General features: G+C 36.6%; 1 protein-coding gene and 1 pseudogene across 3 annotated transcripts; one reads left to right on the forward strand and one right to left on the reverse strand.

The window, feature by feature from the left end:
• Positions 1 to 973: 973 nt before the first annotated feature.
• PRRC1 (proline rich coiled-coil 1) lies at positions 974 to 25,294 on the reverse strand. 2 transcript variants are annotated; one of them, XM_081133251.1, is made up of 9 exons: positions 25,137 to 25,294; positions 20,081 to 20,227; positions 19,116 to 19,505; positions 17,554 to 17,714; positions 14,378 to 14,480; positions 10,997 to 11,160; positions 8,174 to 8,277; positions 6,431 to 6,533; positions 974 to 3,372 (listed from the first exon to the last, which is right to left on the reverse strand). In XM_081133251.1, exons 2-9 carry the CDS (start codon positions 20,205 to 20,207, stop codon positions 3,163 to 3,165), a joined length of 1,362 nt encoding a protein of 453 aa, XP_080989377.1. In that variant the 5' UTR covers positions 20,208 to 20,227; positions 25,137 to 25,294; the 3' UTR covers positions 974 to 3,162. The 2 variants fall into 2 exon arrangements, with proteins under 2 accessions (XP_080989377.1, XP_080989378.1); XM_081133252.1 differs by lacking the exon at positions 25,137 to 25,294 and adding an exon at positions 24,617 to 24,684.
• Positions 15,449 to 16,003, forward strand: LOC308554433 (large ribosomal subunit protein uL22 pseudogene; annotated as a pseudogene). Its single transcript has one exon. The product of its transcript is annotated as a large ribosomal subunit protein uL22 pseudogene (transcript).
• Positions 25,295 to 25,530: the final 236 nt, after the last annotated feature.

Below are 25,530 nucleotides of genomic sequence, written 5' to 3' on the forward strand. Positions count from 1 at the left end.
AAAAAAAAAGTATAATTTGGATTCACTTACACTGGACCACTATTGTGTTGGCCGTTGTCATTTTTTTATTTGAAAATCTAAGGACAAAGAGGCCAGTGCCCCTGACTAAATAGTCAGGTAGTGCATGTTTTAAATATTGTGGCACATCACTAATTGAAAATCGCTGGTTTAGAGTAACTCACACACCATTGGACTTCTATCTCTGTAGTTCAGCTGTTGTGATGACACTGGGTAAGTAGCTTGGCCTGTTTTCCGTGATCTAACCTATAAAAATAAGTTCCAACGCCCAACCAACAAAGATACTTATTACATAAATATTAGTTCCTTTCTTACTGCTTTACATTCTTGATCATTTAAAAGATTTCCTTCATCAATAAATTTTTAAAATCGCCTTCACATCAGCTTTCCCAATTTTGTCTTTCCAAAACTTTTCTCTCTCCCTCTAGTTAATTCTGGAAAAGTATAAATTTAACAGTTTCCTGGACCTCAACTGGTGTTTTTCTAGTCTACTGACAACATTGTTGTTGTTTTTGGCAAAAAATCCCAAACCTCCAAATCAGTATTTCATTACAATACCCCTTTCCTGTGCCAGATCAAAAGGAAAACCTCTACTCCTGGGATCACAGATGCTGAGTAACAAACTCAGTAACAACTACACTTCTTCCTCAAAGATGGAGGTCGAGGGGAAACTAAATCCAGCCACCAAGGTCTCCTCGTGAACACAGGCCTTAACTTCTCGTCTATTAACTCTCTCCAGTGCATCTTCTTCCCTGAATATTCTGAGTTCTCTAACCCTAAAGTTAGCAACTCGGGAGTATCTGAATGTTAGTTTCCACTTGAAAGATGGTGTTTGAAGTTTGGAAGTTGCTATTCTATAAGAATTCTTGGTAGCCAGTTGCAACAAAAAAGGGAATATGGGTCCTTCTAATATGATATTAATATGCATACACATTTAAAAAATCACTATACATCTCTGGGAAATAAGTAGAGGTATTATTTATTTATGTCAAATTTACATACTTACAAAATTGGTGTTACCCAATATATCATCCTGCATAGTACCTTAAAAATGAACAGCATTCCTGGAAGTAAAAATCTAAGTTTTTAAATAATTTACACATAACCCAACATCTTCTAGAACATAGAAAGTCTGGCTTAATAGAACATGAATTCCTGTTAAGAATCTTTTCTAGCCAAGGAACAAAGTAAATCCAACAACATATTGAAGTAATTTAGTGGACCCTGAGTATATTACTAATTTGCATAATTTTAAATGATGTACATAATACACGCTCATCTGTACTGTTATTTACTTATAGTTACTCTCATACAACCACTTTGTCTACGTTCATGCATCCCGATTTCTTACCTCAGTATCCTTGAGAGAAGAGGAACAAAGAGTGGGAAGTAGTATTGCCTAAAGCCTTCCGACTCCAGAAGGCTGTGGCACAATTCTAGGTCCAGGGTTACTGGGCAAACTCAGTAATAGGAAGATCTTGAACTGAATAATCTGAGTACTTCTGTCAACTAAGGTTGATGTTAAATTACTCTCCCTGAATTTTTTCCTGTTCTCTTTCACACAATTTAATCAAAACAGACACATACAAGCTTATAAAAACTCAGTAACTAGTTACTTGAGCACTTCAGAAAAAAAACCACCCACAAAATAGACCAAACAGCAGTGAAGAACTGTGTTGAAGACAGGTTTTCTTTCCTAAGCTTGAGGGAGAAAAAAGCAAATAGTCCCCAGTCCAACTGGTTTCATCTCTTTTCTCTCATTACTTTTAATGACATACAAGTTTGAATTTCACTGAACAATCATTTTACAGTGCTTAAAAATTAACATATACCATAGTCACAAAATTAATACTTATTCATCTCATCCCCGGGTAAAAACACTGCAAAAATACAAAGCAAACCTTACATTTAATGACAGTGCAGGATAAGAGCTTCAACACCCTTTATAAGATTGTGCTAATTCTTTTAAATCTAGAGAACTGCATAGAAGAGTAAATAAATTAAATTACATTTATATAAGAAACTATCTTGAGTTATTTGAACTTGCATATATAGAGTTCAAAAGTGTAAGAGAAACTAATTTTGATTTATATAAATCCAAAGATGGTAAATATATTTGGGAAGAAAAGAAGCTTTCATTAAGTACCAACATAATGGACTAAATAAACCAGATTGACTATAAAAGTTTCTTTGAAAACCTTGAATGCCACAAAGTGCATTAGAAAAGCAGTATTTAAGGCAAATGTAGTAAGAAGTAACCTTAATTAAAATAACAGGCAGACAATCCCATTAACAAAGTAATTCCCTCTCAAAACTTCTCTATTACAATGGGGAAACATGAGTGGAAGCAGAAATAATGGCTGCTGTCAGAGTTTACCAGGAAATATTGAGTAGCATTATTTGAAAATTACCCAAATGCTTCTGATTTAAAAAATACTGGAATCATTTGCCATTTAGTTGTCATACAACAATCAAAAAATAAAGTGTATTACCCTACTGTTGAGAGTATAAATCTGTAAAATGCCAGAACTTATTTAAAAAAATGTAGAATTATTCACACTATGTGTGTACATGATAACCAAAGAGAACGTGATCAATTCTATTGTTTTGGCCCATGTTAACAATATGCTTACAAAATGTGCACCATCTTCCTACAGGTAGGTGTTTTAGGGCAAATTGTTGAGCACACCGCTCAGCATCAGACCTGAGATCATGTGCACACACAAAACCTTCAAAGACTGACAGAAGAGATTAATCTTGAATTAAAAGAAACAATGCTTTTAAAGAATAGTCAATAAAAATGTTAACAATGTTATGAAAAACAATCAAGTACATATTAAGTTAAATTTCTTAACCATGAATCTGTATCTTATAAATTTGGTATATCAAATTATCCTATAAAAATATTTATATATTTCTTCTGAGAACTATAGTACATGTAATTATATGATCATAAAAAGGATCTGTTTCTTTTCATCTACTGACATGACACCATGCCTTTTTAAAGGGGGAAGAAAAGCTGCAGTCTACATGAAAATTACCAAAATTCCTGGATCACTGAAGCTATCCAATTTAAGAAGGTAAAATCTCTTCTTTACCACCAAGCTCAAAGTGAGGACATCTCAGTATCCTAGGTAAGTCTGCTCACATGGTCCTGGGTGGTAGGCGCTGTTTATACATGCCCGCTATTGCTTTGGCCGCACTGTAGATCATCTGTCGACGTGACATGCCAGTGAAAGCCATGTGCCAATCAGTCCGGCTGACATTTACTAAACTCTTTTCCAGGACTTCGCCCACTGTCACCAAAAGGCCTGACCACCTCAGATTGTAGTCCTGGGGAGTTAGACTTTGAGCCTATGGAAAAATGATATATTATTTGTAGTACATTCAAAATATCATTAGAAATAGCTATAAGTGATATTTCAAAGTCTCTCAGGTTCCTTTTAATACAGATGACTACAAACCCTGAGAAACAGCTAATGCTGCCAACTGTATGAAGTTACAAAGCTATGAAAGAATCAACATGCTGTTCACACATCTAATTTGTTTAAAATGTCCACATTAAGCTCATCTTGTTCAAATCTAAGCAATCTAAGAAATTTTGTTCATACTTAGCAATATGTCCTAAGTTTCTATATCAGTATATATAGTTTTATTTTATTAGTATATACAGTTTTGATGCTTTGGTCTTTGAGAATTACATCTATTTTTCCCCCCAATATATATTCCTAAAAATAAAAATTGTCCTTTTGCAATGGTCATACATGTAGCACAGCGGTGCTGGTAGGGGCAAATATCTCTGTGCTGTAACCCTATGGGGAGTATAGACTGGGGCTTATGGCAAAAACCTGTGAGTGCCTCCCAGCAGTGACTACTGGGACTTTGGACTAGAGAATTTCCATTTGAGGAGCATCTACTACCTTGTCATTGGACATTAAGCTACTCCTATGACTGAAGGACATACACTGATGTTGAAACCTGAAATATACCCATAATGTCTAGGTGCTATTGAAGAAATGCCCTAATAGGGATGGCAGTGACCAGAAGAGTTCTACAATGATATGGAAATGGTTTACACAGGATCATGCTGCTTAGGGAATGCAAGGAGGAGATACAAGCAGGGAGTCTCTTTCTTTGTAGGATCAATTCTGGAGCCACCTGAGCAGCTGCTAGAACTACCTGCTGCATGGACAGCTCTCAACTGGAAGAGCTCCTTGGTTTACGAATGGCAATTCCAAGGTGAAAAGACAACATCCCATTTGGAAGGTCACTACTCTGACTTAAGGTAAAAACAAACAAGCTGGTTGGGCTGAAGTGCATGCTGTTTTCCTAGCAGTGATGGAAAAATCCCCCATTTCGGTTTTTACTGATTCATGGGCAGTGGCCAATGGCCTGGCCATACGGTCAGGCAGGAGGGCAATGGGAACCTAGCCTATTAAAAGGATGCCCATTTGGGCTGAGGGAAACACGCTTACTGGATTGTAGACAAGCACAGTGGCCAAACGTAATGTCTTCCAAAAGTAGAAAAGTTTGGGTATAAATAGAGAGAAGGAAAAATAGTAGCCATAGGTAAGAGAATGAACAAATGATTTATGTAACAAGGGAAATCAAATATTACACTAACAACTCAAAAGGCTCAGTGCAGGAGATGATACTGTCTCTTAGCTCGATTATAAAGGCATATCTTGTTTTATTTCATTTCACTTTTGCTTTGCAGATACTGGTTTTTTCTTTACCAAATTGACGGTTTGTGACAATCCTGCATCAAGCAAGTTAATTAGCACCCTTTTTCCCAACAGGCTCAGATGAGTCTGTGCACTGTTTTTTATAGACATAATGCTATTGCACACCTAACAGACTTCAATACTGTGTAAGTATAACTTTTATGTGCACAGGGAAACAAACAATAATTCGTGACTTTATTGAGATACCATTGCATTGTGGTGGTCTGGAACCAAACCCACAATACATCTGTGAAGTATGCCTGTACCAGATGCCTGAAAGGGTGAAGCCATATATTGCTGATACTTTTGCTTTTGGAACGTGAACAGATGAAGTAGCAACCTGCAAACCTGAGTGGCCTCACCTTGGGAAAACATTTTTATAACTGTCTAGTCTATCATATAACGACTAAATGGGATTCCAGTATCTTTTGACCTTTATGATTGTTGTTTCACTATAAGGTATCTGTGTTTGAAGACCAAGGGGTAGACTCTAATAAGAAATATAGTCGGTCTTCATCCCAATTTATAGCTCTTAGGAGCTCTGCCAGAAAGATGTCTTATGTTAATAAAATTACTTTTACAAAGCTTCATTGAGATGATTAAGGTTGAATAATATGAAATTGCCAATGTTTGACTGTTTTTTACTTAAAAGACAGCAATTCCATATAGTTCAATCTAATACTAATTCCTAAATCAACTGTGGCAATTTACGTTTTCCTAGAAAATCAACCATTTTGTCCAATTTTTCTAATTTATTGGTAGAACAATATACATAATATCTGCTTACAGTCTTGTAATCACCTTCATATTGGAGTGAGTTTAATGTTAATATCTATAAAAATCTTATACCATAATTTCTTTTTAGAAGTATAAGTAAAAGGTTCAATAAAACTTGAATATTCCAAGCATCCATTCTTGGTCCCTATCTAAGCTGTAAACCTATAAGAGCCATAAGCTGCTTTCAGGGATTCTATAAACACCATGCCTAATTTATATGTGAGGGCATACATGTATTTTCTTACATAGCTTTGTATCAGAGTCTCAAATTCCCAAGTAACTTTAAGAGAAAGTTTTAAAATGGCATTTAACAATATGCATGAATGCAAATATGATGGAAATTTTATAAAATGGAGGAGAGGAAAAAGCCAACAAAAAAGCCACTTAAGATTACAAAGATTCCAATGTAAATATGTATTTAGATTCCATTTTGTTCAAGAAAGAATCAAAATCATACATTTATGCTTACAGTCTAGAAATGATGTGGATAAGTAAAGACATGAGCCTTTCACTAAGGTTTCTAAACTTAAAAAAAATGGGCTTCTACTTAACACCAAAGAGGAAAAAGTAAGGAGAGGACGATCAAGACGAAGGAAAGGAAGGTAAAGGGGGAAATAAAACTGAGATAATGGGGAAACTAAAGGAAAGGTGAACATAAAACCAGCAGAAGTGGTCAACCTTTTTCTTAGGATAAGGAACACAATCATAAAAATTAGGAACTATATTACATGGTTAGTCACTATCTTTTCAAAGAGAGCTGGGAAACAAAAGTAAGGAAGTACTGAAACATAGAAGGAATACAAGAAAAAAAAAGCTATTTCCAATTTAAAAAATCTATCCACATTTTTATTTTGAAGACAATACTGCAAGTTTCCCTGAAGCATAATGAAAAAGAAAAGGAGAAAACTAACCTGTTGTACGAATTCCAAAGGCACTGGTGTAGCCTGAGTAAATGTTTCCAGACGAATGCCATGGACGGGATCTTCAACTATTAAACAGCCAATATCAAACCATCTGCAACACAATGTGAGTTTCAAGTTTTGTGCTAAATAAGTTATGGAAAGACAAGATATTAGCAGATTTCAAAAAGGAAATGTTTTTCTAATCTATTTTCAAGAGGACAATCCATAAAAACAATATATAAAATTCTCCTGATGGCTTAATTCCAAGAGGAGAAAAAGAATGGGGAACAACAAAAAATTAAGTAATTTTCAATTATCATGGAAGGTTCTTGTGTAATCAGTGTGGTGCCAGTGCATACACATTAGAAGAACTCGAAAGTCCCCTTTGTTCCCTAAAATGTTCTCTAAAATACTATTACGCTCCTGAATTGTCAACCCGGATATCCCATTCTCTTCAACTCGGTTAAATCTGAAACAGCAATACCTATCATACCCACCAAACCTCTTCCACTACTGGTGCTGTTGGCTGAAGACACTTTCAGTCTCCCTCTTCCTACTATCTTTCAACTTCACCTGCCCCAGGGAGGAGGAAGAGTGGCCATCTCCACTGACCAAGTTCAAATAACGCAACTGCCAAATTTACTCATTTGAACATACAGTTTATGATGTGTAATATTTTAAAATGTCACTTGAGAACATATGGAAAATTTTATTCTATATTATCATCGTTATCATTAATATAGAGCCAACTGGAGAAGTTATTAGCAAATTAAGAAATAAGCTCAGAAGGAATAACAAATCCTTTCCTCATTCCTGATAAATCCTTCTAATTACATTTTCTCAATTGTTCACAATGAATCAGTCTTTAAAAAGTTTCATGACATCAAATAAAAAAACTTTTTCCATTTAAAAGATACTTATAAGTGAAGTCAACTGTACCACCACCAGCATTTTAACTAACCAGAATCATAAAACCACCAGATGTCCTGAAAAGATGCTCTATCATCATTAATCATCAAGAAAATGAAAACCCAAACCACACGAGCTCTCACCTCACACCTGTTAGATAACAACTGTTGGCGAGGATGTGGAGAAAAGGGGGACACTTATACACTGTTGGCAGTAATGTAAATGGGTGCAGCCCCTATGGAAAACAGTATGGAGGTACCTCAAAAAATTAAATAGAAATACCATATGATCCAGCAACCCACTTCCAAGTAATTATAAAACACTAAAAAGATATCTGCACCCCCATGTTAACTGCAGCAGTATTTACAAAAGCCAAGACATAGAAGCCACCCAAGTGTCCACCAAAGGATGACTGGATAAAGAAAATGTGGTACACACACACTGGAATATTATTCAGCCATAAAAGAGGAAATCTTGCCATTGACGATAACAATACATGGACCTGAGGGCATTATGCTAAGGGAACTATGTCAGAGAAAGACAAATATTGTATGATCTGACTTATGTACGGAATCTAAAATCAAATTTAAAAAACAGAACTCAACATATAGCAAACAGATTGGTGATTGCCAGAGGCTGGAGCTGGGGGCTGTGTGAAATGGGTGAAGGGGATCAAAAGGCACAAACTTTGTTAAGTCATGGAAATGTAAAGTACAGCATGGTGACTACAGTTAATAATAGTGTATTGTACATCTGAAAGTTGCTAAGAAAGATCTTAAGAGTTCTCATTACAAGAAAAAAAATTATAACTATGTTTAAAGTGAAAAAAAAAAAAGCTCTTACTTGTCAGGAAGCAATTCTGCAATGAAGTTTTCTACTGACACAGCAATCTGTTTCTCATGGATCACTCCAGTTCGTCGCAAGGTATCTATCCGTTCCTGGGCACCCTGAACAACAGTGTAGGTTAGGAACCATTCCAAATTATTCAATATTAAATATACTAATGTATGATTATATAAGCAATACATGCATACGTTTATGCAAATACATATTCATTCATTCAAACAATACAGAAGACAAAAAGTGAAAAAGTCCAGTCATGTTCCTCTCAGTACTAACAGTTTGGAATAATGTCCGTTATTGTTTTGGTTGCTACTGTGAAATGGATTCTTTTTTATATTCTATGTTCTAAATGGTTATTACTAATATAAGAAAACTGTGTTTTCCAATGTTAAATCTGGCAAGGTACCCTCTTACTGAATAAAAATCTTTCATCAATCCCGGTAGTTTTCTAGTTGCTTCTCTCAAATTTTCTAAGTAGGCAATCATATCAATGGTAAATGTTTATTCTCTTTCTTCTTATTCCCTTTAAATATAACCTCAAAATATGCGCCAAAAATGAGTTTTTTAAAACTGGAAGTAAAGACATTACACCAAAGCTCATTCAGGAATATTATTACCATTAATGAAACAAAATTGAGGGACTAGGAACACTGTACAGATAAGTCAAAATCATGAAATATATCTTTTTGTAGAAAACTAAAAACTAGCCTGGCCTGGCCAGGCGTGGCTCAGTGGTTGAGCATTGACCTAGGATCCAGGAAATTGCGGTTCAATTCCCAGTTGGGGCACATGCCCAGGTTGTGGGCTCCATCCCCCAGTTGGGGATGTGCAGGAGGCAGCCGATCGGTGACACCTCTCTCATCATTGATGTTTCTGTCTCTCTCTCTCTCCCCCCTTCCTCTCTCTGAAATCAATAAAGGTATATTAAAAAAAACTAAAAACTGGACTAATGAAAACAGGGTTGCTGTTCACTACTTTTATCTGAATCACTTCATAAACAGTGATCATGAGTGATGTGAGAATGTTTTCAAAAGCAAAATAAAAATCTTAATTTTAAATAAAATTAGCCATGGATAAATACCTATTTTTATTATGGACAGAAGAGCTTAATAGTGAATGAGATTAAGCGGTCAATTCTTACTCAAATGAAAATTGAGAAAGCTAAGATACTTCTAGAGACAATTTATTTCAAAGGTAACTGAAATAAACAGAAAGTGAAAACTAAGACATTAGCTTATAAAGGTAAGGATGAAAGAAGATATTTACAATAAAACCAAGATTGTGTATTTTTGCTCACTCTTACATCTCTGGTATCAAACAGTGTCCAACCTAATTGCCTTCAATAAGAACTTACTACACGAAAAACTGAACAAAGGAAAAAATAAAGGGCTTTTGAAGGCCTATCCTGCTAATGTTAAGAATCTAGTGTAAATATGGCTTCACTAAATCTAATAATACTGAGTGAAGAGGCAGGAATGTAAGAAACTTAATTCTTTACACTGGATATTACAAATTTGCCTAATTCACTCCTCCCAAGAGGTAGCTATGGCTGAATTTTAATTATAAAGTTTATACAAATGATTATTCAGTAAAAACTATTAGGAGCTGCACCCCTAACTCTTTGAAAGTGACCTCTCAGCTATGCAATACAACAAAATATTCCTAGGTGTTATGCTTCCAGGGAACAGAGTAAGTTTGCCCTACAGCACTGGGCTTTATACTTAAGGGTCACAAAATATTTTACTGAAATTGATTAGCACCTGTAAGAGAGATAGAAGTGAGCTGGGCAGACAAGTCTAATTCTTTTTCTGTTTACAGAATCCATAAGAGAAAATGAAGAGGGGGTTATATTGACCTCTCTTCTCCTCTTACTACATTAATTAAATGTGGCATCTTTTGGAGTCAAAATTATAGAAGTTTTAACATTACTCCCTACCAATGTTTTGAGAATGGAATTTTACCTTTATTTTCCAAAAGTATAGGGGATCAAAAATTTTGGGTAATAGAGAGGCCACACTGAAGTAGGACAACGCAAAGGCCCATAGAACTTACCCTGTATCTAAGGACTTAAAACTAAGAGACTTGGTTTGCAGAATTAAAATTTCATGGGTTTAAATAAATGCTTACAGGTATTAACTATGTCTGTGTTTGTAACATAGAAACTATTCAACAATGGTCATAACTATGGCTTTTCAAGAAAATTATTTAGTGCTATGTTTTTCAGTTGTGCTTTTTCTTGGTGATTTTGCTGTTTTAAAATGGCTCTGAAGAAAATATGCATGTTAGATAAGCATCATTTAGGCATGAGTTACAGTGCTGTTAACTGTGAGAGTTTAATGTTAATGAATCAAATATATATACATTAAGGTGGATTTAAACAGAAGCAGGTATAAAACAAAGTTATGTATTGATTGGCAAAAATGCTGTCATTAGAGGCTCACAGAAACATAACCCTGAAGAAATACGTAAGTGTAAAGTATTAAGAGTGATAGTAATAACACTTAAATCCCGTAAGTTTTTTATTATCCCTTTAGTAATTGATTTGAATGTTAACAGTGGGTTAAGATTATCTTTTTTAGGACTACTTACTTTTTGTGTTCTCTGCATGTGTTTCTTCCCCTCCCCCAATAATCAAAACCCACCTTGTTTCTTTAAATTAAAACTCCACTATATCTTCATAACACTAGAGTTGTCCAATTAAACCAAGCTAATCACTTCATTATGTAAAAACCAATTAGCTCCATATAGACCACAGGGTTATTAACAGAATTATGAAGAAATTAACTGCCAGTTTCTATACCCTGAAGGTCTTCTATTACTCACTTTTAATCCAGCTGCATAGCCCACTGGTTGTGGGGCAATGTTGGACTGAACAGCCTCTCCCATAACCACAGCTAAACCAAAGACCTCCTGAAAGGCATCTCGGACAGCAGCAACTTTTACTTCTTTATTTGAGGTCACTATAATATCCAGTTCACCTCCAGATTCTACAAAGAATAGGAGAAAATTTCAATTCCAAATTAAAATAACGAAATTCTCATAATTACTATCATACGCTGACATTTTATTTGCATAATTATTACTAAGCTCAAAGAACAATGTATGATAGGCATCTTATTCCAATAAGCTTAGCCCAGAACTACCAAATTTTCCTTACTTTTAAAAATGAGAATTTAATGCATTATCTGAGGGAGTCTATTTGCAAGCAGAAGATGGCACATACCTTCTAATGGTTGTGATTATTACATCTGCCACAAATACAGCACCACATTGTTCTGCATTCTATGAAATACTGTTCCAGAATATATTAGTAGCTCTCCCTGAAGACAGCGTGCTATGGTCAAACAAGCTCGAGAGACGCTGCACACCGTATTTCTTTCTTGGAAATTTACAAGGTACATTAGCATAAAGATTCTGAGAAATTCAATAATTAAAAATCATGACTTTAACCTAGTACCTACCACACATAATCTGTTCATGGAACACTTTTTTAGCATCTAATAACAGCTCCTAAGAAGTGTTCCACAGATATCAATTTGAGAAATGATGTTAGGGCCACTGTGAAAACAGTTTTTCTATTATACTGCTCTATTAATTTAGCAAAGTTTCGTTTTCTGATTAGTTTAAATTTTAGACATTTATTGCATGTTTAAGGTTGTAAATCAAAATGGTTTTTCTGCTGTTAATAAAGACAGACATCTATTATGCATAAAATTCTAACACCATATGGATACCATAGTTGCCAGTTCTTCAGCAATAAATATCTGGCTTGTGAAATATAAGCTACACATTTGGGGTACTCTACTTATAGAAAATGACAGTGACTGTTACCGATATGATAATGTCAGAATTGCACAGAAGTTCTGCACTAAACACGGACTACCATGAAATAATGCTTTTTATCTAGAAAATAGTTTAAAATGTGGGAATGAAAACTTTGTTATATACCCCAATCACCAAAAAAAAGACATATACCACAAATAAATGGGTATTTATAAATTATACATCTATTACTGACCTAACAAATATGCAAGCATATATTTTAAAAATGAAACACCAACATTTATAAAGCTTGAAATTTTAAAAGGCTAAGCAATATACAATTAAATTATTTTAAAACATATTTAGTATTTCAATTATTTAAAAAACCTGTGTACTATTTAGAGTAATTTAATCAAGTATGTCTAATTATTCTTAAAATCTTGATCTAACGTTTTGCAATACACTGAATTCAAAGGTCTGGTTCTAAGCACAGCATGTTTTGCTACTTTGGCATTAGGCTATCACTGGTAAAAGATTTCTCAAGAAAGCTGTTTGTACTATAAAACATTTTGACCCGGAAACAATGCTATGTTTTTCCTAATATCTTGTGGAACAGATGAATATATTTTCTAAATATCTGGGTTTTTTATTATAGATCCCTTTTGTCCTGATTGACATTTGTTCCACAAATCCCATCTTTACTAGAATTTCAGAAGTTAGTAAAACCTAAAAGTAATACCTCACACAGGAGAGAAGAGAAAAAGTATACTTTTTCCTAATTTTTTCCTTCCATATGGGACAAACCTCAACTCTAGCTGAGTACTACTCCACTAGGCTTTGACTTAGCGCTGCCATTCATAACAAAGGGAGAACTAATTAAAAGAATGTAGAAAGTTAAATTGTGTTAAAATTTCTAATAGCTCTCGTACCTTTTTGATACCTTTAAAATGATTAAGAGATTCCTAGAACATTTGAATAAAAATATTGTTTCACTTTGAGTGTTATTAGATAAGAATGGTCGTGCTTTTGTTGCCTGTCTTACTTTTTAAAGCTAACTGATTAAGATTGTATGTTATGATATTATCTAATAATAGAAACTTGACTTTGTATCCCTCCCTTGGTTTTTTGGCTTTTTCTTGGTGTCATGCAGACTACTGGCTTGAGAAACAGTCTTGGATTATATTCCTAATGATCATTTTCTAGCTTTGTTACCTTGGGGAAGTCACTGAGTTTGTTTCATAGAAAAATACCTATCAACTCACAGGGCTTGCTCTAAGAATAAATAATTGCTTTCACAGTCTAATACAGTACCTATTAAAACAGCAAGAGCTCCAAAAATCCTTTTTCTCATTCAAAATAGGAGCTTGTGGAGAATATATATGATGTATTCATTGTCAAACTTTATTATTATGAATGTATAAAATGAATATACATGATAGGGCCTGATTTCTAAGTTCCTTGGCAGTAACAAACACCAAGAATAATTCAGCTGACTTAATTCCTGATTCAATTTCTACTTCAAGGGAAGCAAAGTGGCTAGGTGTAAAAAAAACATGGGTTCAATCTAGTTCCACCAAGCTATGTGACCTACAATAACTTAAATCTCTCTGAACCCAGGTTCCTCTTCTAAAACTTGAGGAAAATAATACCTACCTTGCAGACCTCTTATGAGAATCAGTGCCTGGCAGAGCAAGCATTTAATAAATGGTACTTATCATTGTTACATCTTTTCCTTTGACATTTACTAGATAGTAAACTACCAACATAGTCAAGACTCTTTAAAGCTATTGACTTTTTATTGCCATTAAAAATCTACATTCAGGTACCTGGTACACAGCTTTGGCTTGTAAGTTATGTTCAACAGAATTACTAATAACTGGTCACTGATACCGCTAAGCGATTATATTTTTTCACATACTGGATATATACATTAGAAATTAAAGGGCAGAGAGTGTGTCTATGTCAACTGTCTGGAGGATTTTTGGTAATGAGGATTCAAACGTAGTTAAAATAACTTCCACAACAAACCTAGTAATCAGATATTAATAGATTAACCTCCTCTAAAAATATTACTGAGGTAAGCATAAACATACTTATTTAAAATAATTAACTGGAGAAATGTCAAAGCCAAATATGAACAAGGCATCACTTCAAATATCAATAATGAATACAATAAAAATCATCTAAAGCAACAATCACATTTACACTTAAAATCATTAAATGTGGACACTAATAATTCATATTGTTTTTACTTCTCCAAAGTTTATTCTGAGAAGTTTTCAAAATGCATTTAATGGTGACTAAGAAAAAGATGAATTAAAAACACCAAGAATATAAGAGGAGTTCCACTGATTGTAAAACCTGTGGAATTATAATTAGTGGCTGGCACTGGCACATACTTTTAAAAAATAATGCAGATGCTTGCCTATTTTAAATACATACTGATATATGGAGCCATGCCGGGGTCCAGCGTGGTAATCATGCTTTCTACGGAATGTTTTGTCTTATCAAGCACAGATTTCACCACAGGATTCCCGGCTACACCCTGCAAAAAAAAACCATATAAATATCCATTCTAAGCAATGACCACCATGATCACCTGATAATGAAATTATCTTTTTAGGTTTCCAATGAATCACATTGTAAAATATAAGAAAAAAAGGTTATGGAAATGTTGAATTGCTATTAAGTTTCAAAATGCTTACTCTCAATTTCTCTTCTTATCTATCACAGACCCACAATAGACTGCAGACCACACTTTGAGTAGCACTGGTCAGGGATGTATGTATATTGCACATACATATATGTGTGCATGCATACATGTTTATTTCATTTCTATGTATATATTATTTCATAGACTAGGCAAAACTTGCCCATCAAGGTCCCAAATAAAGACTGTAACTAGATGTCTCCAAAGACCCATTCTTTGTTCCCTAATAAAAAAATAAAAATAGTGAAACATTTCTCCTATCCCCCCAGTTACCTATTACCTTAACATAAAATATTCCACTTATATTCTACCAAAGTGTGCTCTTTTTCCTAGTTCCCATTTCTCATTTTCATACCCAAATTCTCCCTTTTAAGCCAGAACTATTCCCATGATAGGCCTTGCACCCACCTGATTCTTAAAACCACACTATTAGACAGAAGGAGCCTGGTCTGAGTACTTCCCTTTTGTGCTAGACTTCTCCCATGGTAAAAGATACTACAGAGAGCAATGACTCAAGATGGCATCTGGCTAACAACCATGATTCTACCTCTTCCAACCTACCATTAAACTAAGGTGATTCAGAAAAAAAGATGAGCTTGTTAACTGACATTGAAGACTGTCAACCAACCTTACACTGATTATCAGAAGTTATTCATAAGACCTGTAGAGTTGAACTGGGTATCTCAATTGATAAATGACACTTTTAACAAGAAAAGGAAGTGACAGTCCTTATATAAAGGAAACCTTTGAAAATCACAGAGATGCTTCCTCTTCCCAAAAGCAGCCAGAGGTGACCTCTGAAAATGGTTCGCTATTCACTTGACCCAGAAAACCCCACAAAATCATGCAAATCAAGAGGTTCAAATCTTCGTGGTCACTTTAAGAACATTTGAGAAACTGCCCAGGCCATCAAGGGTAGGCATATTCGAAAAGCTACCAAGTATCTGAAGGATGCCACTTTACAGAAGCAATGTGTGCCATTCCGTCGTTACAATGGTGGGGTTGGTAGGTGTGCCCCAGCGAAACAGTGGGGCTGGACACAGGGTCAGTGGCCCAAAGAGTTCTGAATTTTTGCTGTACGTGCTTAAAAATGCAGAGAGCAATGCTGAACTTAAGGGTTTAGATGTAGATTCTCTGGTCATTGAGCACATCCAGGTGAACAAAGCTCCCAAGATGAGATGTAGAACTTACAAAGCTCATGGGGGGATTACCCATACTTGAGCTCTCCCTGCCACATTGAGATGATCCTTACTGAAAAAGAGCAGATTGTTCCTAAGCCAGAAGAGATGGTGGCAGAGAAGCAAAAGATATCCCAGAAGAAACAAAAATTTAACGGCCCGCAAGTAAATTCAACATAAAATAAATACTAATAAAAGTAAAAAAAAAACAAAAACAAAAAACACAGAGGGATGTAAAAACCACCTTAGAAAAATGCCATCTTCATGAAACATGAAAAATGTGGAAAATCTTAACCACCTACTAATATAAAAATGTTTAATATATAATTAAATTGTAGCCAAACTATCAGCAGAATCTTGGGGGGTGGGGAGCTTGATGGAGCAATTATAAATGGAAAAAACTAGTAAAGAAAAATTTCAAAGAAAAGAGAAATCAGCAAACTTATACAACCAAATACTGATGTGTCTTTATGGATGCAGAGATTTAAAACTGACCTGGTTTACTCATCAATGAATACTCCCCCGTGTTCCCACCTCAGCAGAGTAGACTTTCAATAAATATTAATATAACAGTTACAATAATTAAAATAGTGTGGTACTATTGCAAAGACAGGCAGAGCAGTGGAATAGAATACAAAGCCCAGAAACTCACATTTACCAACAATTCAGTAACTAAGATAAAGGTGACATATCAAATCCCTGACGTATTATGTTGGAACAACCAATTAAGTGGTTGAAAGAAAATTACAGTTGACTTCTACCTCATATAAACTGGTTAAGTGGGAAAAAAAATTTATTATATATTGTGGTGGAAAAGGTCATTTTTATCATGAAAAAAACTGAAAAGAAAACACTAATAGAAATAAGTCCTGAAAACTTAGAAACTTTTGTGTCAAAAAGTATAATAAAATGTAAGGTTAAAATGAAGGAAACGGCAACATATAATAGCATATAATAAAATATTCTTACTACTTTATCAGCTCTTATGAATTCATAAAGAAAATTGCCCCAATTCAAAACTGAGCAAAGAACATAGAGACTTCACACAAAAAAACAATTGGCAAATAAATCACTTGAAAAACGTTCAAATTCAGTAACAAAGAAATGCAAATTAAAACAAGGTATTTTTTTTTTGTCTATCAAATTAGAAAATATTGTACTTCAAGTTAATTAATCAGGGCTAGCGAAGTGAAAAATGCTTTAACAGTCTATTTTGGTATAACCTTTCTAAACAGCAATATGTATCAGTAATTTTTAAAATGTTCTCTTGGACATTCATCAGGAATTAATCCTGATAAAACAGATGAATACAAAGATGTGCATATAAGAGTGCTCATCATAGTTTTATAAGCACATTAGTAAAATAAAATATGGCAAATAAATGCCATGGCATGTAAGGCAAAGCAGCCAAAGAGAAAACAATTTCTGAAGATATTTTATGGCTAGGAAGATGTTCCTGATACATGCTAGGTAAAGACAAACAAAAAAACAAAATAGTATTTGTGTGTCCACATGTCACTACCCCAATTTGATTTTGGTTTAAAAACATATACATCTATATAGGTATGCACATATAAAAGATTGAGAGGAACTATCGAAAACTGGTAAAGAGACTATAAAAAGAATTTTTTCCTTATACCATTTTATATTTTCAAAATTCTCTCTAATGAACATCTATTAGTTCCATAATTTAAAAGTTAAGCATGGTTTTTAAAGTAAATACAGCTCACCTTAATAAAACCCCAGAGTCCACCAGCAGATGCTTCATCCTGATCTCTAACAATTCTAGGATCTTCCTGTTCCTCTGGAAAAGTAATGGCTGATGTGGTTTCAGTTCCCTGGGCCAGAGATGTCAAACTAGCTTGCTGAGTAATGGGGGTTGGCAAAATACCTAGTTAATGGCAAAAATGTTTTAATATATGTAACTTATTCCATACACTATTTCCTTTAAAAAGATACAATATGAGATGAGCAGTTTAAAACAGCTTAAATAATGTAACTATATACCCAGGCATTTCAAGATTGAGTTATGAACTCAGAGAATCACCTAAACCTGTAGGGAGCATGCGGGAAGTGGAGGATCAATGACTCTCATCATTAATGTTTCTATCTCTCCCTCTCCCTTCCTCTCTCTCTGAGATCAATAAAAATATTATTTAAAAAAAAATTTTTAAATAAAATAACAATTACAACAAAGTTGCTTCCTTTCCTAAAATGATAAACAATAGGCAGAAAATGACATTGATGAAGTTTTTATATTGGTTTCCAACAACCATTCCAGAGAAGCCAATAGAAGGTATAGCTGACCTAGAAAAGGAAATGCCCAATACCACCAACTTACAGCATACAGGAGCTTTTATTTGGTTTTCAATTTTTACCAGGCTAAATAAAACTGCTCCTTGGACCAATCCTGATCATTTTTTGAAGTAAAGCTTTAAAAAAAAACTCTTTTTCTCTGTAAATGCACAAAACGTTAGGACAAAATTTTGGAATTCTGTCTGACATTCTATATACTAATCATGTACTACTAAGTTTTACAACATATAAAAATCAAATACAAAGTTACATCAGCTTTATTTTAATAATTAAAATATCAAAAACATGAGAATAGGAAACTCTGGAAGTCAAAGAAATGAGTTTAAAACATTAATGCAGAGAAACTGGAACCCTTATACACTGTTGGTGAGAGAGGTACTTTGGAACCATGCTTATGTACATACCCAAGATAAATGAATATATGTCCACACAAAAGCTTGTACACAAATGTTCATAAAAGCAGTATTCATAATAGCCAAAAAGTAAAAACAACCCACTGATGAAGTAAATAAAAATGTGGTATATACATTCAATGGCATATTACCCAGTCATAAAAAGGAATGAAGTACTGATACACACTACATGGATGAACCTTGAAAATATACTAAATGAGAAAGAAGCAAGTTACAAAAGACAGCATATTACAGGATTCTATTTACATAAAATGTCCAAAACAGGCAAATTCATAGAGACAAAAATTACATTAGTGGTTGCTTAGGGCTATGAGGATTTGGGAGGAAGTAGGGAGTGACTGCAAGTAGTTAAGCAGTTTCTTTTTGAGGTGATTAAAAGGTTCTAAAATTAATTGTAGTGACAGTTGCATAACTCTGTAAATACATTAACAACTAGTGAATTGCGTACTTTAAATGTCAGAATCATATGGTATACAGATTGTATCTTGATAAAGTGGTTATTTAAAAAAACAAACCCATTAGCTATAACCATTTATTTCAAAGCATCAGTAAGAGAGGATTACCTGTTACTGGAGGTGCAGAAAATGATGGCATCAGGGGTGTCTGGGGAGCTCTTCCTGCATGTCCCCTTGTAATGTCATAAGCTGAACCAACAGAAAATCCTGATGTAGGAGGACCCGAAGGGGGTGCAGATGGAAGAGTACTTGGGGCAGAAGTTGAAGTTGGGAAGTGGGATAAAGGAGGATTAGTAAGGGCAGCAGCAGCTGGTGGAGAAACAGGAGGTGGTATCGCAGTAACAAGTGGTGGAGCAGAAGGAACTGGTGAAGGAGGCACAAAAGGCAATGATGCTGAAGGCCTCACAGGAGGAAGGGATGGCTGAGGGGTAGACGATGCGTGTGGTGGCAAGGACTGTACAGAAGATGCATTTGGAGAAGAAAAAGAACTGGTTGGAGCTACAAAAAAGGGAAGAGAAAAAAAACAAAATTGGAGATGCTTTTCACTTAGTTTTCATGACTTTTTTCTTGTAAAATGTTTAAATATAACAGACCACATACCAAGATTTAAAAAATGTGTAATTTAAAATATATAACAACTCCCATAAATAAAAGAAGCCGCTATAAAAATTAAGTTATGGTACTGTTCATAAGTATACCTTTGCATTTTGTTTTGATGTGTTTTAATAAAATAAAGCTGATATGAACATAAAAATCTACATCCTGAAGGCTCAAAAACTTTTCCAGAAGGTCCATCACCACAAAGTCATAGAACATGAGACAAAGTTTTTTGGAATATTTTTGTCATAAGATGATTTATAGTCAACATGAATATAAAGAACAAAAGTTTACCTTTACAGAGCAAAATATATATGTTTTCTGTCTCTGGGCTTAAATTAAAAAAGGCTATTTCCCTTCATCTCGGCAAGATCAGAGAAGTTTTAATATATGAATTCTTTTTTAATTGACTCAAAGAAGATAACAGTCTCTTCACTATCCTCAAAACACACTAGATGCTATACAACCCCATATACCTAAAGGAACAGGGGTGGAAGACATCGCAGCAGTAGTAGTAGCAGCAGCAGCAGCAGCAGCCAGTGCCGCAGGATTTGGTGGAGGAGTCCCAGGTGGTGTTGTTTCTATTCCACTTTCTTCCATCATTTTTCTTCAATTATGATATCCTGTAAAAACATAAAAATGTAGTAAGTATTACACAGTGGTCAAAAGCATATTTTTAAAGCTTGTATATTAGAGAACAATTTAAAAGAATAATCAGAGAGATGCAGATTAAAATCACAATGGGGTATCACTTCACACCTGTCAGAATGGCTCTATCAACAAATCAACAAACGACATGTGCTGGCGAGGGTGTGGAGAAAGGGGAACCCTGGTACACTGCTGGTGGGAATGCAGACTGGTGCAGCCACTATGGAAAACAGTATGGAGGTTCCTCAAAAAATTAAATATGGAGCTGCCATTTGATCCAGTGATCCCACTTCTAGGAATATATCCTAAGAATCCTGAAACACTAATCAGAAAGAATGTATGTACCCCTATGTTCATGGCAGCACAGTTTACAATAGCTAAGATCTGGAAACAGCCCAAGTGCCCATCAGGAGATGAGTGGATGAAAAAGCTGTGGGACATTTACACAGTGGAATACTATGCAGCTTTAACGAAGGATCACTTACCATTTGGGACAGTATGGAAGGACCTGGAAAATATTATGCTACGTGAAATAAGCCAGGCAGAGAAAGACAAACATCACATGATCTCACTTATATGTGGAATCTAAAGAACTTAATAAACCAATGAACAGAAATGATTCATGACATGGAAGCATGGATCAGACTGACAAATGTCAGAGGGAAGGGGGGGGTGGAGGGGGAGAGATTAACCAAAGAATTACCCTGCATGTATGCATAACCCAAGGACACAGACAATGGTGTGGAAAGGGGTGTGGAAAGGGGTGTGGAAAAGGATGGGGAAGGGGGGAAGGGGGGAAGGGGGGGTGGGGTGGAATGGGTCAATGGGGAGAAAAAGGGACATCTGTTTGAACAATAAAAAAAAAGAAAAAAAAAGAATAATCATTAAGAGACAGATGTCTTTATGTTTATAATGCCACTTATTTCCAGATGAAGGGTCTGTCAAAATTCCTAAAACAACAGTCTGGGAGAATGTTAAGTGTGCAAACAATCTGTGACATGTTCATATATATACTTATTGGGAAATAATTTTATGTTAAATATAATTAATCATCCAATATATTTCAAGCAGTAAATTACTAACTTACTTTGTCACATGAATGTATGTTAGATTTATATCTAGGTTCCAGTCACTATTACATTTTAAATAAAAATCAACATTTTTGAAACACTTCCTCTCTCCCCATAAAGCACTGTATTTGGGCTACTCCTGCTAACATTAAAAAATAATAATAAAATGTGCTCAATTCTCAGTTTTCCTCACATTCTAAAACATACCCAGTAATGGCTAAATGATATGTATCAGGTTTTAGAAAAGTTAACTATAGCAAAAATGCTACTAGATACCAGGGTCCTAACAGATGATAATGATTACAAAATATGGAGGAAATTCCTTTAAAAATTACAAATTTTCAAGCCTGTCTCCAGCATAAATTCAAAACTTCTAAATATACCAAAAACCCTTTTGATGTTTTTACTTTTTACCATTCAATGAAGGTCAACTGCTTGCCAAGCACTGTAGTGGTGCCTCTGGAAATACAATGGATACAAAAACAGGATACTTACAGTCCAACCTAGCAGATAATCAAAGAATAATACCAATGTACAATGAATTATAGCCCGAATTGTGTGCTCTGAGTGTAAGAACAGTTCTTGACAGGAATATGATTTGGACTTGACGGTCAGGAAAGGGTCCCCCAGGGTTCTGAAGAAGGTGCAGAATTTAATTAGGCAAAAGAGGTGAATGTATAGGAAGTATAAAGGCACCAACAAGGTAGAGGGAACAATACACATTCAAGAAAACCCATGTGGCACAGAAGAGAAAACAAGATGAGGACTGGAGACATCATGTTGAGCCTTAAAAGCCAGGTTAAGGAATTGGTTTTTTTAAGGCAGAAAGTCACTATAGGGCATTTAAGCTGGGAATGACATTTTTTGTCTTTTAACATTTTGAAGAAATTTTAGATTCAAAAATGCAAAAACAGAACAGAGTTCATAGTACCCTGAACCCAGCTCCTCCCAATAATAGCATCTTATATAACTATAGTACAATGATCAAACCTAGGAAATTAATGTTGGTACAATACTAGGAACCAAACTATAGACCTTATTTGGATTTCGCCTGTTTTTGTATTTGTGCACGTGTTTGTGTGTGTGCGTAGTTCTATGAAGTTGCAACATACGCACTGATTCATGTAACCACCATCACAATCAGGATACAGAACTGTTCCATCACTCCCAAGAAACCCCTGCATGCTGTTCCTGGTATATCCTTCCACCAACCATAAGCCCTGGCAACCAAATGTTTCTAACATTTTCTCATTTCTTGAATGTTACATCAACAGAACCGCACACAACATACAACCTTTTGGGATTGGCTTTTCTTGCTTAGCATAATGCCCTTGAAATCCAATAAGCTGGATGTATCAACAGTTCTTTTTTTACTGCTGAATAGTACTCCATTTTATAGATGTACCAGTTTTATCCATTTATCTGCTGAAAAACATTTAGATTGACTTCAGCTTTTGACAATTCATATTTGTGCTAAAAAGATTCTTTTGATGACAGTATGCAGATTGGGCCACAGGGCAGTCAGAGTAAATGCAGAGACCATTAAGAAGGATACAGAAGTAGTTCAGATAGGAAGCAATAACACCCTACACACCTATGGAGGTGAGGAAGAGGAGAATTCGGACCCCCACCCCAGGCTCATTTGGCAATGTCTAGAGACACTTTTAGTTGTCAGAACTAGAGGGGTATTACTAGAATCTAGTAGATAGCAGCTAGGATACTACTAAAATTCCCATAACACACAGGACAGCCCCACAAGAAAAAATTACCTGGCCCCAAATATCAATAATGCCAAGGTTGAAAAACTCAGACCTAGACTAAGGTTGTGATAGAGTGGATTCAAGAAATGTTTAGGTGGTAAGACTCAGTGATAGACTGGAAATGGGGCAATGATAGGGAGATTCTTGACTTGCACAACTGGATAGAGATGGCAGCGACATTCACTTAGGGAACATTGGAAGAGGTCAAGGTATTTGATACCTTTGGGGGGTGGGTTATGTAATGTTTATATTGGGCATGCTGAATTCAGGCCCCTTGAAACATCCAAGGAAAGACAATGACTTGGCCTGCAGCTTAGACACCACGTAAATGTGGGTTCCTTCACTTTACTCAGTCTCTAAAGTCATGTTCTGAGATGAGATTAAGAAGAGAATACAGAGTGAAAAGAAAACATGACCCAACCAATCCCGGAAGAATACCCAGGCAGAAGACAAGTGTACAAAGGAAGACAAGAGATGACCAGAAAGATAGAAAGAAAACCAGGAAGACTGTGGCGTCCAAAAGCCAGTGTGTTTCAAGGTAGAAATAGGCAACAGTATCAATATTTGCAGAAAACAAAGAAGATGATATCTAAAAAATTCAATAGATTTGTTAAACTGGAGATGAAGGTAGTGAAAGCTGTTTCCATGGAAGGAGTGGGGGTAGAAGTCAGTCTGAACTAGACTGAGGAGTGGGAGGCAAATATGCACACCACCTTCCCAAAGCTGTCTCCTCTTCATCTTCCCATTTTTCATTCATTTCCTACTACAGATGCTACCAAATCCTTACAGTGGAAATCTTACTTAAAAGTGATCCTCATTCCTAACATTAACAAATATGTTGGCAACAGAACTTGCACAATTAATACAACTTATAACATGGGATGATTGGTCAATTTATTTCAGCCTTTAAAAGCTTTACTATTTGAGAACTGGCTTAATGACAATATTGGGTAAATTTGTATACATAAATGTAATACCTTCTATTAAAGAAAAGCTATTGTGATAAAATAACAGTGAAGTGTCAGAGAGGTTAAAGGTTTTAGTGCTCACGCCTGGGCACAAAAAGAAATATTTATCAACATTAAAGTGGATGGCTACTTATATGGATACAAGAAAGAAATGAAATAATGGAGCTCTGATAACCGTAAAAGCACTAAAAGCAATTACTGTTGATGTATTACAGGTGCAAACGATGGTCTCTATTAGCAGAGAGTGAGCGCCTGAGCAGAGTCTGGAGTTCCTTGTCTTTGCATTCTCAGCTCCGGTTCCAAAATAAACTTCCACAAATGTTCACTGAATTAAATAGCGGCTGACAGAAGAAAGACTGGAATGCCCAAATGTGTCGTGTTCGAAGAAATGTACACGAGGTCTCTGAAGACTACTTTGAAGGACAAAAACCCTCTTGGATAGAAATTCTGCCAATCTAGGATGTGGGCTACCCTGGACATTTGCTTGAAGTAGGTCCCAGGAACGAACAAAGAGCCGAGTACAAAAGCCCCCCGGAGCGGCGTCAGGCACTGCCCCGGGAACCTACCGGGAAACAAGCTCCTTCCTTCCCACCGCCGGGCCTGTCCGTCGATCTAGCCACGGCGGGAGCGGCCGAAATCCTGTGAATTGGAGACTGCGGCCTCCCCAGACCCTGCCACGTCTCCAGGCCCGCACGGCTGGGCTAAGGTCAGGGCGCCAGCCGCCGCTCTCCCCCCGCGGCCAGAGCGCTGGCAGGTGGAGCCAAGCGGCCAGGAACACCAGCCTCGGCACCTGGACGAGCGAAGCGCCGCGACGAGACCCCCGAAACGCACCCACAGTACGGCCCGAGGCTCGCCCCGCGAAGCGCACCAGCCAGCGCCCGGGGTGCGCCCGGCAAGCTCCCACAGCCCACCCCGGGAATGAACGCCCTCGGGGCGCCGGGAAGACCGTCGCCTACGGGGGCGCAGGCTGCACTGCACAGCCCACCTTGCAGGGACGGCGCCAGTGGCCGCGCGGCATCGGCGCCCTCAGCCCCTGCTGCCGCCGCCGCCCGCATGCACCCGCGTTGCTCCCAGGCTGACGCTCACCTGGGGGCCCGAGAGAGTAACTGCCTGGCAGCTGAAAAGTGGGGGACAGAGAGGTCAGGGTGTTAGGACTAAGGCTCGGAGAAGACGAGGAAGATGCACACAGGCGTTCCCTCCGCGCGTCCCCGCCTCCAAGATGGCCACCGGCGGATCACGCCCCGGCGGCTGCCACGTCGGCACGCCGCCCGGCCCCGCCCCGCGCCTCCCCGCCCCGCCCCCTCGCTGGGAGCCCCGCCCCCTCGCTGGGAGCCCCGCCCCCAGGCGCGGCTGAAACCCGTCTGAGGACCTTTCTCCGAACGTCCCGCCCGCCCAGGCTTGGCGCTGCCTTCTCCAGAAGCATCTCCCGTGGACCTGCCTCCTTTCCCCTCCGCAACCCCAACACACTAGAACGAGACCC

Source organism: Miniopterus schreibersii (assembly GCF_964146895.1).
Source record: "Miniopterus schreibersii genome assembly, chromosome: 3".
NCBI lineage: Eukaryota > Metazoa > Chordata > Mammalia > Chiroptera > Miniopteridae > Miniopterus > Miniopterus schreibersii.